This window comes from Mus pahari, chromosome 8 (genome assembly GCF_900095145.1).
Source record: "Mus pahari chromosome 8, PAHARI_EIJ_v1.1, whole genome shotgun sequence".
Lineage (NCBI taxonomy): Eukaryota > Metazoa > Chordata > Mammalia > Rodentia > Muridae > Mus > Mus pahari.
In genome coordinates this window covers 47448394-47466762 of record NC_034597.1, presented here as the reverse complement: position 1 = coordinate 47466762, position 18369 = coordinate 47448394, and the positions used below count along the sequence as shown (strand labels likewise).

Genomic DNA, 18369 nt, shown 5'->3' with positions numbered 1-18369 from the left:
TTAGTCAGGGTTTTTATTCCTGCACAAACATCATGACCAAGAAGCAAGTTGAGGAGGAAAGGGTTTATTCAGCTTACACTTCCATACTGCTGTTCATCACCAAGGAAGTCAGGACTGGAACTCAAGCAGGTCAGAAAGTAGGAGCTGAAGCAGAGGCCATGGATGGATGTTCTTTACTGGCTTGCTTCCCCTGGCTAAGACTACCAGCCCAGAGATGGCACCACCCACAAGGGGCCTCTCCCCCTTGATCACTAATTGAGAAAATGCTCCACAGCTGGATCTCATGGAGGCATTTTCCCAACTAAAGCTCCTTTCTCTGTGATAACTCCAGCTGTGTCAGCTAGCCAGTACAGAGTATGTTTTAATAAAGTTTTATTATTCAACAATTTATTTTTATTTTTAAAAATTATGTACATTTGGTATGTGTACATGCAACTTCAGGTACCTATGAAAGACAGGGGCATTGAATCCCCCTCCAGTTGGCATTACAGATGACTGTGCTGCCCAACATGGGCAGCTGAATACTGTAAGAACAGTATGTGCCAATAACTGCTAAGCCATCTCTCCAGGCCCTCTTCCAAGGCTCTAAGTAAAACGTGCTACCTATGTATTATTCGCTTAGTTGGGGGAGAAAAATGTTACTGTTAACAAACCACACTGAACTGAATGAGATTTTAAGGCATATTCTCAAAATTGAGAGCTAAAATCTTAATTTATGGTTAATTATGAAATTATATCTCTAGTTGATCATCTTTTAGCGTATCATTTTTTTAGTAAGAGGTTACTATAACCAGAATCAGACTTGATAGAGAACATTTCTCCTAGAAAGTATGCAAAAATGTTAAATACAATGATGCAAGATGTCACTTAAAATTGTATAAAGATTTCTAACTTAAAATGCATATATTTAATATGTACTAGTAAATAAATGTATATATGATTGTTTTGCCTACATGTATGTCTATGTACATGTTTGTGCCTGGTATCTATGGAGGCCAGAGGAGGACATTTGATCCCCTGAAACTGGAGTTACAAATGGTTTTGAGTCACAATGTGAGTGCTGGGAATTTAACCTGGGTCCTCTACAAGAACAAATGCTCTTAATGGCTGAGCCATCTCTCCAGCCCCTACCACCCATTTACATTTTATTTATGTTACTTTTCTTGCTCATAAATAAAAAGTGACTATCTTTTATTAGTAGTGTATACTAATTATGCAAAACTATGATTCCACTGTGACATTTTCATATATGCATATTATGTACCCTGATCAGACACACATCTCATTACTCTTCCTATCTTCCCTCTTCCTGGTGTCCTCCCTCTTTTCCAATATCATTCATCTACTTCCTTATCTTTTTTCTCCCCACTTGATTACCAACAAGTCAATTTTATATTTCTTCTATGGGTCTCATTCCAGCGATATCTAACAAGGCTTTCTGGTTCAAAATATTATCTAATTAGTTTACTTTTTTGAGACAAGGTTTCACTATATAGCCTGGATATCCTAAACTCACTATACACCTGGCTGGCCTTAAACTCACATGAGTCTGCCTTTGTCTCCAGACTGCTGGAATTCAAGGTGTACATGTACCATTACAACCAACTCTATCTGAAATGTTTATATAGTGACATTTTTAATCACATGACATTTTAATAATTATCTCTTTATTTGGATGATTTATCTTTTTACCTTGAATGGACATATTTTGAAAGTAGTCTAAAGGCGAAGAAAAAGGCAGAATTTCTAGAGTGCTACCTGTATGAGTCTATCTCAGTACAAAACCTTATCTCTTTGTTATTAAAAATCACATAGTGATTATTATTAACAATTAGTACCAATCAAAAACAAATGTGGATATAGGTAAAAACCATAAAATTGGGAAATACAAATATAAGTTCATATTCACCTAAATCCAGAAGAACAAAATAATACCTATTAATTGTGGATGAACAGTTTTTGGATTAAATTTTAAGTAAACAGCACTTGACCTCTATGTACAATTATAACTATTAGCTATCTACAAAAACAAGTATTAAAAAAAATCTCAATTTTAGTCGGGCAGTGGTGGCACATGCCTTTAATTTCAGCACAGGAGGCAGAGGCAGGTGAATTTCTGAGTTCGAGGCCAGCCTGGACTACAGAGTGAGTTCCAGGACAGCCAGGGCTACACAGAGAAACCCTGTCTTGAAAACAAAACAAAAATCTCAATTTTAAAAGCACAGATACAATTCCAAAGCAATAAACCACATTTCTTCAATTCAGATTGTTCACTAATTTAGAGTAGATTTTTCCATTCTCTCTAAACATTATCCCCAGTAAGTCTTAGGTATCAAAATAAAAGGAATAAGTACCAATTCCAGGAATTCTGAAGAACTCATGCATTAAGTAGGGATGATCTAGGATATCTCAAAAATCTGAAGATAAACTTGATCACTAGGTGTTAGGGATGCAGTTGCAGAGGAAAAGAGGAGCAGTTCATATTGTTCTCAAAGTAACAATAAAACTACTCAAAAATGTTATAAAGTCAATTTATCACAACCCTAAAATCAGAGCCATTATTTGTAAATACATTCTAAATACTATGATGTTATTCAAAATCCTAAGAATACACATATCACTTGCTTAAAAAAAAAAAAAGGAAAAGGTTACTGTTAAACATTAGAATAAAGGGGACAATGGCAGAGATGATCCCAGCTGCTTCTCTTTTGCTCCACGTATGCTTCCTCCACCACAAGACTGAATCTGTCACAATCTACTACCATAATCACAGGGTATGAGGGATTTTCTTTGTCTTCAAACATATAACCTCCACATATGAAAAACTCATGTCAGAGATCAAAGGTATAGGAATACCTACAATAAAGGGCATCACTTGTAATTCCAAGATAAACAAAACAGCAGGTTTTCTGTTATAATTAAAGCTTTCACAAATGTCAGCATATATAGTTGTACTGTATATAACCTGAAAGGCAATGAATGACTCTACAACTAAATAATGAAAGGTTATTTTAATGCCCTGGAAGTTTGCCTAGTACTTTTTACATCATTTAGCTGTGATTTTTAAAATCACATTTTTAAAAAAGCCAGCATTATTTCTATCTTGTGAATGTAAAAGTTCAGGTAAGGCTAATAAAAACAAAAACCCCATTTATACCTTACTCCTCCATGTACCACCCTGCCAGGATATATGGTAATAATATAACTATTATAATCCAATGGATATAAATCCAATCCATCTCTCCAGTGAAATACTAAGTTTACAGAATCTTACAGTCAACTTTGTAGAACATATTATAGAAATCAAACTGTATTTATATTAGTATTTATTGTAAATGTAAAACACTGATTTGTTTTCGCTCTTAAGGGCTGAAAGATTTTAGCCCTAGTTGAATTGTTATAAACATAGTACCTCTGGGATAAATATTAACATTTGACATTTGTTTTGCTTTTCTGTCCTTTTATAGTACAATGTTTCTACAAACATCAGCTCTCAATACAGAGATGAAGAGAAAAAAAAAAGAGTCCCATATTTGTTGTATGGCTTTGGCACAGAAAATGTGGAAGGGTTTTTAAAAGGCATGTATTACATTGATATAAATAAAAAGAGGTAATTTTCCACCAATGTCTTCTAAGAATCAAAACATGTGAGCAATATCTATTACTTTAATCTTCTTTATCACTTTGAAGAATTCTAAAATGGATAGAAAGGTTTTCTCTTTATTTAATGTTATGTCCTGTGTACATGTGTACACATCTCTGAGTGAGGATGTACATATACCATTGCATGAGTGTGGTAGTCAGAGGAGAAGCTCTCATCTGGCTTTTATGTGGGTTTTTGGGACCCAAGCTCAGGTTTTCAGGTTTTCACTCCAAGTGCTTCTACCTGAAGATGCATCTTCCTAGCCCATGGAAACTTTTATCTTCTGTTAATGCTTCTTTAGTCAGAGATTAAATAGCTATATTAAAAGTTTCTATTTCTACATTTTGTCTAACATTTTAACCTATAACATGTGGGTATATTCAAAAATAAAGATTAGAAAACTTACCTCACAGTCAGTGCATTTACTTGTGGTATATTCTTGAGGTGCTAACAGGCACAGCTCACAAAAGGCATGTCCACATGGAAACTTGAGGTGGTGACCTATTGATGAAATTTCACCAATAAAAATGTCTACAATTTGTAGAATTGGGGAATAGTTAGCCATCAAAGGGCAAATTAAAAAGGTATTCTATTATATATAAAAAGATCCCTAGTTCAGTTAGATTGGCTGATTTATTAAACAACATTTAGGAGGTCAAAAGGAGGGAGATAAATCAGGAAGCAAAATCATGCAGTGCTATATGTTTGCATGAATCCAGACAGTTTTGAACCTATACAACTATAAATCTGCCATATCTTACAATCATACAAAGTGCTCTGACATATTTCATTTGACCTTTGTAAATATGTCTAATTGGCTGCAAATATTGTGTCCAATCTACAAATAGGAAAACATGCTGGTAATTTGGCTAATTAAAATGTTTAATCTGGACTCCAACTTTCTGTTTCCAAATACAATCTCCATTCTGTTTGACAATACTACCCTGTATTGTCTATCTTTTGAGAGGGTTAGGCTGAAATGAAACACCGGTAAGAATTTTCTCACAGTAATCTAAAATGTTAGCAAGCATGGAAAACAGGGTAGAAACCACATGTTATGATCCACATTAAGATTATTTTTGCAAATCTAGCATTTGTGAAAAGTACCATAACCTTGGTTGAAAATATAGTATCAAGATTTGAATGTGACCCAGCAAGATGGTTCACTGGGTGAGGGTGTTTGCTGCTAAGCCTGGTGACCTGACTTTTATTCCCAGAACCTACAAAACAGAAGAATATGGACTCCTGCAAGTTTTCTTCTGGCTTTCTTTCTTTCTTTCTTTCTTTCTTTCTTTTTTTAAAGATTTATTTATTTATTATATGTAAGTACACTGTAGCTGTCTTCAGACACTCCAGAAGANGGCATCCGATCTTGTTACAGATGGTTGTGAGCCACCATGTGGTTGCTGGGATTTGAACTCCAGACCTTCAGAAGAGCAGTCGGGTGCTCTTACCCACTGAGCCATCTCACCAGCCCTTCTTCTGGCTTTCAAATGCATGTATCAACATACACACACACAAAATATATTAAATATTTTTAAAAATATTTAAATGTACTAAGTAGACTTTGAAGCTTAACATAATAAACTTTTAAAAATTATATAACTTTAAAATAGAGTGCTATCTTATTTTTGTTAATGTGTGCATGAATATTCACATGTGTGTACATGTAGAGGCTATGGGACAACCTTGAGTATATAGAGGCTATAGGACAACCTTGAGTTCTATTCCTCAGAAGTAGTCCACTTTGTTTTTTGAGGGTCATCAACTGGCCTGGAACATGTCAAATAGGCTAGGATGGCTGGCAAGTAAACCCCAGAGAGTTATTAGTTTCTGCCTTCCCATAAGGTTACAAACAGGTGGCAGCTTTTTCCTCAGGCACCAGGCACACATGGGTGCATAGATATACATGCAGGCAAAACACTCTTATACACCAAAACAAAGTTGTTGTTTTTTTTAAAGAAAACTAAAGTTAGTAATGTTTTGCTAGAACACATTTATAGGATTCTTGCTAAATTATAATAATTTCATTAATTTAACTTCTTAGAAGAATATTTTAATTTTTCAGCAAACTGAAATTTGGTACAAATTTGGTTAAATTTCAGGGCTAATATTACTAAGTCAATAAAAAGTTTCAACTGTTTTAATAAAATTTCTGATATTGTACAAGCTGACCTGTAGCACACTTCAGCTTACAAAGCATTAACTAATTCTTCAGTTAAGTAACTATATTTTATACTATAAATGCACAGACAAACCACTGACTTTATAAGGTTATGCTCAAGAACCTTTTTTTTTTTTTTTTTTTTAATATTTTTCATTTTAAAATGGGCATTTTCTACCTAACAGAAACAGTGATCTAAACTCCAAATACGGCCAGGCCTAAAGGTACAAGGCTGCAATCTCAACTACTTAGGAGGCTGGACCAAGGGCAGCTAGTTTGCCTAGCAGTGCAAACCAAACACCTCCAGAGAGATGATGTTCCCCATTGAAAATACAACTAGTTTTCTCTATGGAAGGTTCTGTCTCCTAAATGGTGTCCATCTTGAAAAATCCCACTGACCACCTGTTTAAAGTATAAACATTAAACAGGTAAAAGAATAAGACTTTTCAGTCATTTCAGGAGTTTTGATTCAATAACACACACCTGTTAAAATTATCTAAAGTACTCAAGTTACATTAAAATAACCTGAACTTAAAAATTCATTTTGTAGCCGGGCGGTGGTAGCACATGGCTTTAATCCCAGCATTTGGGAAGCAGAGTCAGGCGGGCAGGCAGGCAGGTAGGCAGATCTCAGAGTTCGATGCCAGCCTGGTCTAGAGTTCCAGTACAGCCAAGGCTACATAGAGAAACCCTGTCTCGAAGAACCAAACCAAACAAATAAACAAACAAGAGGAAAGAAAACAGGGAAAAAGAAAAGAAAAATCATTTTGAAGATTGTAAATGACCTCTGTGAGGACACAGTGAAAGGAGGCAAAAACTCCGTACTACCTCCTCAGAAGACAAAAACAATATCCCAAGATTCACAAAAGGAACTATAGTTTCTCCAGCAGCGCTTTAAGGTAAATTGGGCCTTTTTTTTTTTTTTTTTTTCATCTAAAAGCTTTTCAGTCTATTCCTACAAGAAAAACTGAAAAAAACTACCCAGGAAAATCAAGTTTTATTTCTTCTTGATCACTACATCATGAGATTTTCTGTCTCTCTGTCTCTCTCTTTCTTTTTTGAACCGAAGGAGGAATAAATTCAAATGTTGTGGTTGAGGAGTGTGACTCCAGTTAATGAGTACCCTACTTCCTTACCTGCCGTTTCATGAGCCTATCAACTTAGGGAAGTATGGGAAACGACACTCCAGAGACTTGTCAGAGCTAACCGTCCGCCTCACATCTCTGTCTCCATCTTCCTGGGTGTGTGGAGAGAACCTTGGAGGGCCCAACCGCGCACAAACCCGAAGCCATGGCCGGGGTCACACACCCTCCCACAGGGCCACCCAGCCAGCCCCAGGCTCCTCACCGGAGACAACGGACACCTTCCTTCCACACTGAGTGCACTGGCACCCCGAAGCACCCTGCGCTCCACTCTTACTCTCCACTAGGTGACAGGAAGCCAGCCCGGCCGACGAAGCCTCTGCCGCCATTGCTCCTCTCAGCACTGAGGGGCCGCAGCACGTGCAAGTCCCAGCAGCCCTCGCGGCAAGGACCAATCACAGTACTCTGGTGACCATAGGTAGCCAATCAGGAGGCAGAGAGACTAGGCCCCACCCCACTCCCCATCCCCCAACCCCAGGTTGCTCTGGCTTCGGTGCTGGGCTTTTATCCTGGAGGCCTGTGTTCCTGAAAGAGGCCGCGAGTTTACTTTTGAAGTCTTACCCAGGAGCCACCACGTTACACCTTTCATCAACTCGAATTTGCATTTTGTGTATTACGACTTACATCACTGGGCCAGGGGGACCTCAAGTATCAGGCCTTTAGAACAAAGAAGGCCCGGTCTCCGTCTGTTCTGGGTCAGGGCATCAGTCTCTGTCATTACTTGATATCAACTGTGGCTACCCTGTGAAAGATCCAATTCCAAACAAAGGGATGCTCGTTACTAACAGTGACTGAGCCTCATCTACAAGTCACTATCCTGGGAGACATCGAGGATGCTAAGAATTTGCAAACTAATAGATTTCTGTTTGAGAGACATAGCTAGAATTTTGTGAACACACGGAGTCAGTATGGTTTACAGTGGTATGAAAAGTCTTCCTAGACATTGCAAGATTTTCCCTAGACCCTAAAACCCCACTAGTACTATAGGGATGAACAGGGAATAAGAATCCTGGGGAGAAAGAACTCAAGGAGAAACTTTTAGCAGGGAGATACAGCTGCTAAGGAATTAATTTATGAATCATTCAGAAAGTGTACTAGTTTCCTTCATATGGGATTTTGGTGGGAGAGGGTGGAGGTTGAAGAATTTTGAAGCATTCTGAATATTGGACTTTGCCCTTTAATCAGGAAAGCACCAGAGTGGCTTTGTGAACAAAGAATGAAAGAATCTGGCAGCTGAGAGACAGGACTATTTCAGAAGAAGCACCTGAAGGTGGCAGGTCCAACTCAGCTGTTAAGAATAAAGCCCATCCATATTGTTTCTCTTTCCTGCTCTATATTGTATATGTGCTTGCATGTTTTTGAAAAAATTGTACTCAGAGGCACACACCTCTTAGAACAGAAATTGACATTTTTATAGGGTTTTTTTGGTTTGTTTTTGTTTGTAAAACAATTTTGTACCATGAATTCAGTGTATGTATATTGAAACATTGTAAAAGTAAACTACCTCAGAATCTAAAGGTGTGTCATCCACTTCTTAATTACTGCTTTTTTTTTTTCTTTTCAGACTGCCTTTTGAAAATAGTAAATAACGTTTTCAGGTATGAAAATAAGCAGACTTTTACTAATTGAGAAATTTTATAATGGAATGGTTTGTAAAAAGTTTAAAAGCATGATTCCACTGAAAAATTCTTATGCCTTGTTACCTTTAGGAGGAAAGATGAATGTTTAAAAACATAGGGTCCCCAATGAAGGAACTAGAGAAAGTACCCAAGGAGCTGAAGGAGTCTGCAACCCTATAGGAGGAACAACAATATGAACTAACTAGTTCCCCTAGAGCTCGTGTCTCTAGCTGCATATGTAGCAGAGGATGGCCTAGTCGGCCATCAATGGGAGGAGAGGCCCTTGGTCCTGTGAAGGTTCTATGCCCTAGTACAGGGGAATGCCAGGGCCAGGAAGCAGGAGTAGGGAGGTTTCGGTAGCAGGGCAGGGGGAGGGTATAGGGGACTTTCCGAGAGGAAACTAGGAAAGGGGATAGCATTTGAAATATAAATGAAGGAAATACCTAATAAAAAAATACTGAGATAAAAAAATAAACATGAAAAAAATCTGTTCCTATTCTCCCATTCCATATTTTTTACTGACTCATGATGGAACTTAAGTTGCTTCCTAATACTAATCATGCCAGTAATCTTATGTAATATGTTGATTACTCTTACCTTTAAAAAAGTTTCATCTTTCCTCATCTGAAGTACCCACCCCTTCCTCTTTATCAACTCATGTCTTTTCAGCCTTTGTAGGTTGTCAGTATGTAGTATTAGTCTGATTTTGCCTTTTGATTTTTGAGTCAGCGTCTATCTATCTTTCCCAGGATGGCATCACTCAGGTGATCTCTCATTTGAGCTTCCAGAGTTGCTGGAGCAACAGGCACATGCCACTATATACACACACTCTATAGTAGTATAGTTTGAATAGTAGCAATCCCATTGCTTAGAGATTCATTTTGTCCAAAATATGAATATCTGAAGTGATACTGTACAGTGGTACTTCTGAATCTCAGTGGCCTTCTGAGTATCATCAAGCATGGTGCAAAGAATTATGCCCTTGGTAATCTCAGAAGTTGAACAATCTTAGATAAATCAGGACTTAGCCACCACGTGGGTGCTGTAACCCAATACCCAATCCTCTTCAAGGTCAGTATGTACTCTAACCTGTCGATCCTTCTCTCTAGTCCCTTCTTACTATTTTGAACACATTTTATACTATATCCTTTAAATTCTTTTCCATTGAGGAATTTAATTCTATAAATTGTTATTTTTTGCTGATTTTCATGCACAATGACTTATTTTGTATTGGACTGTAATTTTGTGTTTGGAAGTTCTTATGTTGGAATCTTGTGAGGCTTCTGCTAAAAATTCATTTCTCAAAGTTTTATTACTTTTTCCTCCTGGTGCCCCAAGGTATTGTGTATTTAAGATCACTTGTTTGTTTGTTTGTTGATATGGGTGTTACAATATATCTCAGGCTGGCCTAGAACTTGCAATAGCTCTCAGGCTGATTCCCTACTCATGCTTTTCTTGCCTGTACAGTAGGGTGAAAGGGCCAAGGAAAGAACACTCTGACCTTGACTTGACCCCCAAGTCCAAGACCAGGACCAAGAAACAGAACCCACCAATCCCTGAACTTGCCCCAATATCAGGTCGCCCTGGAAAGCTCCACCCCCGACCCCACCCCTACCCCCAAGAAACCCCACACAAACCCTGTGTTCTGCCCAGTTCTCTGCTGCTTCTCACCCCAGCAGAAGCAGCTACCTTCCTGGGGTTTTCCCTCACATTAAATCTCTCATGTGAGGTTTGTTGTGTGGTGTGGTTTGTGGTTTTCCTTGACTCCTGACTGCCAGGATACCTCTCAGAGCAGAGCTGTAGAGAAGGTCTTTCCCTACAGAACTGCAGCCTTTACTTCTATCTTCTGCTGAAATCACCGGTGTATGCCACCAACCTTGATCCTCCACAAACTCTTTCTCTGTCTCTGTCTCTGTCTCTGTCTCTGTCTCTGTCTCTGTCTCTATGTCTCTGCTTCTCCTTTCCCTCCCTCTTCCTTCTTCCCTGGCCTCTTAATCCTGGATTACTCAAAGATTATTCAAATTCTAAACCCATCCAGAGACAAGTGACTATTCTAGATTACCAGGAGAGAGTTTGTTTGAAGGAAAGGGCACACAAAATTGACAACTTTCTCTGCCTTCCAGTCCACCTGCTTGCTCCAATTATGGTAGATCCTGCCATGAAAATGCTTGGGTCAGCAGCCATTTGGCTTTTTATTTTTAATAAAAATAATTCAATGATCATAAGGTTACTTGGTAGTATTTGCTTGCCTTTTTCAAGTGATCAATGACACTGATACCGTCTACTCACATTTATGGTTCATTTTGGCTTTTGAAATCTCATCTCTTGGGCTGCTTTGTTCTTATAGATATAGGAGAATTTTTCTTTATTCTAGATTCCATCAATAATATATTAGTCTGGGCTGTGACTTTTCAGAATTCTGTTTATTTCTTTTATTTAGAGATGCTTTAGTTTTCTGTGTTATTTTCAATAAGATTTCTGTTTTTTGTTTAAAAATTCTCTCACGATAAATATTCATTTTATTACCTTTTATCATTTATTCCACATTCCATGACATATTTATTAGATAGGTATCTCGCATTAGTTTCATTGCCTTCACTTTAAAAATCCAGTTATATTTTTTGGTGTTTTCTTAGATGAGTAGGAAAATGCCAACAACAAAAACACAGAAGGTAAATTGGTTGTTGTGGTGGATGCCTTTGTCCTAGCACCGAGGAGGTGAGTTTCTGGCCAACCCGGTCTATATGTTGAGTTCCAGGACAGTCAGAGCTACATAGCAAGATCCTGTCTTTAAAACAAACAAACAAACAAACAAACAAAACAAAAACAAAACAGAAGCAAACTATAAGAACACAATAATTTGAACAGGAAGGGTTTAGAATTTTAATTTATTTATTTAAAATTAATTTAATTTTAATTTATATATTGGTATAACGCAAACTCAAAGTACAGACACACACACACACTCCAGAGGGACTGCGGGGAGACAGCCTGAGAGAGATTAATCCCATAATAGCACTTCACCTTCGGTGTTTGGTTTGGTCTGTAATACAACTTGGTGTTTACCATGTTTTACTAAAATATCAGGAGTAACATATCATTATAAATATGCAGCATACAAGGCAAGCCCTGGGCCAAGTAGTGGGAGTGGGTGGGTAGGGGAGCAGAGGTGGGGGGAGGGGTATAGGAAACTTTCGGGATAGCATTTGAAATGTAAATAAAGAAAATAATAAAAAAATAAATATGCAGCATATACTTCATGTCAATTTAATACTATTGCTATACTTACAGAGTTTCTATGCACCCCCAGGTGGTAAGCAGTAGGGAGAACACACCAACAAAATGCACCAGATGGCACTGGACTCCTAGTATCTGCAGTTGCTACTTCCTCTCTGGAGGGGAGTGCTATGAAAAGGTACAAGCTTGAATGCATGAAATTCTCAAAGAAATACTATAAGTGGACACAATTACAGGCTATTTAACGTATACACTGGCAAAAGGTAGAATATCCAACTTTTCCCAGAAATGATAGGCTTTTCTTTCTTAAAAACGAAAAGGCAGTGGAATAGGAAGAACCTATAGGAATCCCCGGACCTTTTCCAGGTAACCTTTTTTGTTTAGGGTAGTGAAGCTAAAAGCCCTGGGTATTCTGATCTCCAAACTGTTCAGTGTTCTTTCTTTCTTTCTTTCTTTCTTTCTTTCTTTCTTTCTTTCTTTCTTTCTTTCTTTCTTTCTGTCTTTTTTCTTATTTTTATTTTTACTTCCAGAAAGTTCCACTTAGGGAATTACAAGAGATGCTGTGGATAAGTGACTGGATAACATAGCTGCCGTGGAGAAGAGTTAGAAATTTTTTGTTGTTGTTGTTTGTTTGTTTGCATGCACCTTGCTTTTATGCTGAGTTAATGAAGATAGCCAGGGCTATATTCCCCCTCCTTAAGAAACTGTCACTCACACTGAGCTCTGGAGAGTTCCAGCCAAAACCTGGGGAAGTGATCTTGCAAGTCCCTAGGACATGCATACCCCTGTGAGCTATTCCATGCCCCTGTGAGCCATTCCATGCCCCTGTGAGCCATTTTCAGGGCAGCAAAGTGCTGGCATCCACGCATGCTCTTTCTCATATCCCTGCAGAACTCTAACATTGCTGTCTCTGTAGTCCCTTCTGCAATTTATTTTCTCGGGGGAAACCTCCTGCCTGTCACCATCAGGGTAAATGGGTGGAAATGGGTTGGAAACACAAGAACACCTCAAGCCTGACTGTGGCCACCAAAGGATGATGGCATTGGTGTGCTTGTTACAGAATCCATGTTACAGATGCTTGAAACCCTGAGGTTCTGGCTCTAGAGCTAGAAACAAAGCTTGAATACTGTCCTTTAGTAGATGTCCTGGTGCTAGATGACATCAGCCTGTGTTCTGCTCTGAAAGAGGCCTGTGTTACAAAGTTCAAATCTCATGGCTTTACATTTCTATAGTCCACAATCAGTTTTTTTTTTTTTTTTTTAGCTCCCTTCATTTCAAAGGATCCATCTACTAATGGTTGTCTCATGTTTCCTAGCTGACTGGGGTTGTTTACAACGAGGCAAATTATTACCGTTAGGAAACCTCAGAAAGGTGGAATCTATCTAAGTCCAGGCCATGAACCTTCTCTGTTGTATACGAGCAAGAAAGGATACATTTGGGGTTTACCTCTTTTCTATTGTTTTTAAAAAATTAAATTTATTTTTGTCAATCAATAAGAAATAAAAGTTGTATAGGTTAAAAATCTGGAGCACTTCACGAATGTGCATGCCGTCCTGCTATGAGGATTCACAACCTCATCTGTGTTGTTGCAGTGTTACTACTGAAGCACTACTTAATGCCTGCAGTGCACACTCGCAGGGCAGTGCACACCCTCAATGCAGTGCACACCCTCAGTGCAGTGCACACCCAAAGCACAGTCCACGCCTGCAGTGTAGTACACATCCACAGTGCAATTCACACCTGCTGCTTCTCCCACCTGCCCTTTTCCATGAAGCGAAGACTGTACATCACCATGAAAGAGTAAAAACACGTCACTGCCCTGTGCTCATACTGTTTCCTGGTGTCTGTGTCTGCTAGTTTTGTTGCAAATGCCATCCTTCCCTCCCAGCACTAGAGTATGACAGAGCTGGCCTCAACTGTGATTATAGCTACAAAGAGAAGATGACATTATAAAAGATTCCTTCAGACTTGCAGGGAGAAGTCTTATAGAAACGTGTGACTAAGGGTGAGGTGGCCATGTCACAGCATGATCAGGTTCACTACTCTGTCTTCCCAAGGCCAAAGGGTTGGTGTGTGTGTGTGTGTGTGTGTGTGTGTGTGTTTGTTGTTGTCGTTGTTGTTGTTGTTGTTGTCAGCATTGAAGCAAGTGCCTCAAGCAGGCCAGGCAAGGGTCTGATCACTAAGCTGCACCTCCAGCCTGGGAAATGGGTTTGTATTTTATTTATTTATTTATTTATTGCCTTTGTTTTCCTTTCCTAGTAGTTCTCTTCTCATCTCCTCCCACCTCCTCCTTTTTATCTTAAAGGCAAATAAAACATACTTGGATTGACAAAACTTTTCTAAAAACACCCATTCCTGTCTTTATCGACCTATCTCATTTTCATGAAAACAGTGCCTTAATACCCTGTCTCAATCCTGTACTGTTCAGTGATGTCTGCTCTTGAGTCTCCAGCTCTACCATTCCACTTTCCCTACAGTTAGCTCTGTCCTCGCTGGCATACTTCATTCCAGCACTCGGTAAGGCTCTCTTCTGTCAGTCTTTGTTTCACATGGCTTAATAGTTTTTTTGAGGCACGTTCCCAAAGATAGGGACCAGAAAAAAACCAACCACAAACCTCTTCTTGTGTTCCTCCCCCCATTCTGACTCCTCCCCCATTGACTCCGCCCCCATTCTGACTCCGCCCCCATTCTGACTCCTCCTTTGATCAGTCTTTCCTCTTTATTATCCTCACACTTATGCTTGTACCTGTCTTTTTATGTTTTACTACCTGAACTTCATCTTATACCCAGAGAAAATGTTCCATGCAAGTTCTTCTAATAGCTGCCACCCTATAGCAGCTCCATTAAAAATTATTATTTCTATTTTTATCTCTCATTAATTTAAATTTTTAAAACTTAAAATTATCAAGTAACAAATTTCCTTACAGAATACCATATGGTCTGCTCATTGATCTTCCCTCCACTACCCAGTCCTCTGCCCCAACCATCTTCCTGTCCTTCTTCTTGCTTGTACTCTCCCAGGAGTTATATCACGTGTGTTCTATGACCTGTCTTTAAGTCCTGATCACCTTTACACACACATACACACACACACACACACACACACACACACACACACACAGAAGGAAGCTAGGATCCAAATATGAGAGAGGACATGCAGTGTTTATCTTCCTGAGTCTGAGTTATCTCATAAATAATATTTTGCAATTCTATCTATCTTCCCAAATAATATTATTTGAGTTTAAATACAATTATGTTGGGAATATGTACCACATTTGCATTATTCACTCATCTGTTGATGGACATTTAGGCCGATTCCATTGCCTTACAGTAAGTAGGGCAGCAATAGACATGGTGTGCAAACATGTCTGTAGCTTAGACCTGCCTCTTTGTGTCTATTGCTGGTAGCCCTGTCCTGACAGTCTTTCACATCACCTTTTCCCACGTGAGGTGACTTTCTGTGCTTCTTTGCTATGGTCCTTGATGTGGTGACTAGAGTTACCTCCTTGCGGGGATCTTTTGTCTGTCTCTGTTGTGTGTCTGTAAGCAGACACTGCACCCTCCCCAGGGACAAGCAGTTGGTATGCTGTGCTCAGGTCATAAATTTCTGCCTAACAATACTTTGGCTTGGAAGGAACTGGCTTAGAGGAACTCTACTGTGACCCTTGACCTTTTTCCACATTCAGCCTTGATACTGAAGCGCTATCTCCTTGTGCCTGACATCTCCTGTCATATCCCCTGCCTGACAGGAAGTCTCCCTAATCACTCATGCCACGTTGTATCTCTTGCTGCCTGTGCTACATCCTGTCCTTGATTGACAACTTCCTGGCAAGCGTGGCTTTTCTTTCCTTCATTTCTCCTCTGTGGGATATCACACTGGCAAGCATGGGGCTGTATGCCTCAGCTGGCACTTGCTTTATTGAAAAGATGAAACTGAGACAAAAAACCCCATTTTGAAAACACAAAAATATAAACAAATACCAAAGAAAGTAACCCTGGTAAGTTTTTAACTGAAATGCTGTGCTCAACAATATCTTGATTTACCTTCACACTGACTGGTTTGCGGGGGTTGGGGGGGAGCTCAATTCACTTAACACATGTAGGCTTCCCCCTTACACTTCTATTAGAACCTTTGAACTGAGGGGATAAAAGCCCTTACTCTGGGCCCAATATGTCAGTGGAGAGATCAGAAGGTAGGAATGGGGTTCTGAGTGAAAGGAGCCCGTTGAGAGAACTGGTCTGAAGCAGAAAAATCAGCATCTAAGAAACAATGCCGCCTAACAGAAAATGAACTGCAGAGCACGCAGGTCAAGCCTGGCCAGCAGCATTCTGTAGAGAGGCTCTCGGAGAACAAATCATGGCTTGCTCTCCCCTTTCATTGTAAAGGAATTTTTTTTGGTTTTTGTTTTTTGGTTTTTTGGTTTTTGTTTTTTTTAAGGGTAAGATCATATAAAGCAAACAGGTATTAAAAGCTTTATTTAATCTCGTAATTTGGAGAAGGAATGAGGCAGTTAGTTGTTCTAACCGGTTGAAAGGACTCTCAGAGCACAAGCTTATCTAGAATCCAGGAATGTTGCCTGATATGCAGAGGAGGAAGAACTGGCTTTTCCAGAGAGAGGGGGTCTCTCTCAAGAGACTGGGTCACTGTGGAGCTCACCCAGTCCTAGTCCACCAAGAGCCAAAGTGATTGAAACAAGTCGCCTGGATTGCGAGCCACCTCTGTGAGTCAACTTCATCAGTTTGTTTTCATGAAGCTCCAACCTGTCACATGATCTTAGAGACCCTGGCTGAGGTGCTTCTCGTTTCTCCATCTCAGATGCGGTCCTGTGGTTGTTCTCCAGGATTGGTCCATCTGTCCCTACCCAGAATTCTCTCTGCTCCTGATACATGGGCTACTTCTTACTTCCCCCCTGAGTCATGTAAACAGGCTTATGCCCTGACCCCATTCCAATAGGGTCTGTGCCTTGTAATACCATTTAATTTCAAACCTTTCTTACAAATTCTTTCATTTTCTTGTGCCCCTTCACTGGAGAAGCAGGTGTGTGTGTATGTGTGTGTGTGTGTGTGTGTGTGTGTGTGTGTATAGATAGGTAGGTAGGTAGGTAGGTAGGTAGGTAGATAGATCATTACTATGAATTGGTAGTTTGTCTAAGTACGAATTTGGCAATGTGCATCAGAAGCTTTGGCAATGCTTTGGGGGAGATAGCTCAGTCAGTAAAGCAGTTTCCTCCCAAGCATGAGGACATAGTTTGACTGTATAAAATCTCTATAAAATCCCGGGCGTGGGAGCATGTGCTTGTAATCTCAGTGCTACCGAGGAGGAGACAGGTAGATTTCTAGTATTGCTGCCAAAGGAGACTCATTACTACCTTAGTCCAAGCCAGTGAGAGGGCCTGCCTCAAAGGAAGTAGATGGATTCCAGAGAATGACACTCCAATGGTCCTCAGGCATATATGTACCACCACACTAGCACACTAGCACAACACACACACACACACACACACACACACACACACACACTGAAACTAAAAATATCAATTCTTTTAATTTCTTAATTTCATTTTGATAAATATATATGAAAATAATCAATGGCATTGTTAATTATTTAAAGATAAGACGAAGACTTTTAAAGACAAAAATAAAAATAAATGAACGTGTATTTCAAATCTGAATCCTTTCCCACTTGATCCTACCACATTAAGTCTTAAGCTTTGTGTCACTTTGCTTGCTGTTTCCTATTGGCCCCTGTAGAACTAAAAGCTGCCGGTGTCTCAGCCCAGAGCACTCAGGTGATCTGGCAGGGAAAAGAGGAAGACAGGTTCTGTTAGCTGAAGCTTAGAAAGCACCAGCTGCTTTCTCAGGACTGGATCCAGGCCATTCTCACGATGTTCAAAACCCTGCAAAGTGTTTCCAGGTCACTGAACTACCGATAGAGATGAACTCTGTAAGATTAATCACCAGGAGGGCAGCATTACTGTAGCTTGACACACAATACACACTGAACATTCTAGTCTATTTCTATAAACTTTAGTGATGACCCCTATTGCTAAAATTCCTTCTCGGGGGGGATACATGGCAACTTCTACCTCTCCTTTTAAGGTTGCAATGGCAAACCTATGTGTGATTCCACCCAAGTTCACTCCAAGGAACCAATGATTTTTATTGGGTTTCCCTATAGATTGTACATAAGAGATTACCTACATGAGTGTGGTGGCTTCTTCCTCAAAAGGTTGCACTAAAAAGTCTTTACTCGGCAGGAATGATGGCTATCCCATAGCCTTATAGATGGAGCCTCTCTTCCTTGTCTTCCCCAGCTCATATGCTCTAGTCCCTCCCTGAGCCCACAAGCTCCATGCAACTAGGTGAGAGAGTTGCAAATAGTGGGTCGTATGGAGCAGCTCATACTCTGGCTAGGGTCCTGTGACCCTCTTTCTTCCTCTATGAGGAAGTGTAAATGGTCAACAAGCCCAGCTGGGATGATCTTAATGGCCTGCCCAGCTCAACTCCCAAAGATGGGGGCTCAGAGAGGACAGTCCCAAACAGTAGCACTCACTTCCAAATATT

The 18369-nt window shown here is 39.6% G+C and overlaps 1 protein-coding gene across 1 annotated transcript in view; it reads right to left on the bottom strand.

Moving 5' to 3' along the window:
- Positions 1-7282, bottom strand: part of Rnf17 (ring finger protein 17) — a 121495-nt gene extending 114213 nt beyond the window's left edge. Inside the window, exons 1-2 of the mRNA XM_021203685.1 lie at positions 7155-7282; positions 4050-4144 (exon numbers count right to left, since the gene is read on the bottom strand). Of these exons, the coding sequence (XP_021059344.1) occupies positions 4050-4144; positions 7155-7278 (219 nt within the window). The 5' untranslated portion in view covers positions 7279-7282. The remainder of the gene's footprint in view (positions 1-4049; positions 4145-7154) is intronic.
- Positions 7283-18369: the final 11087 nt, after the last annotated feature.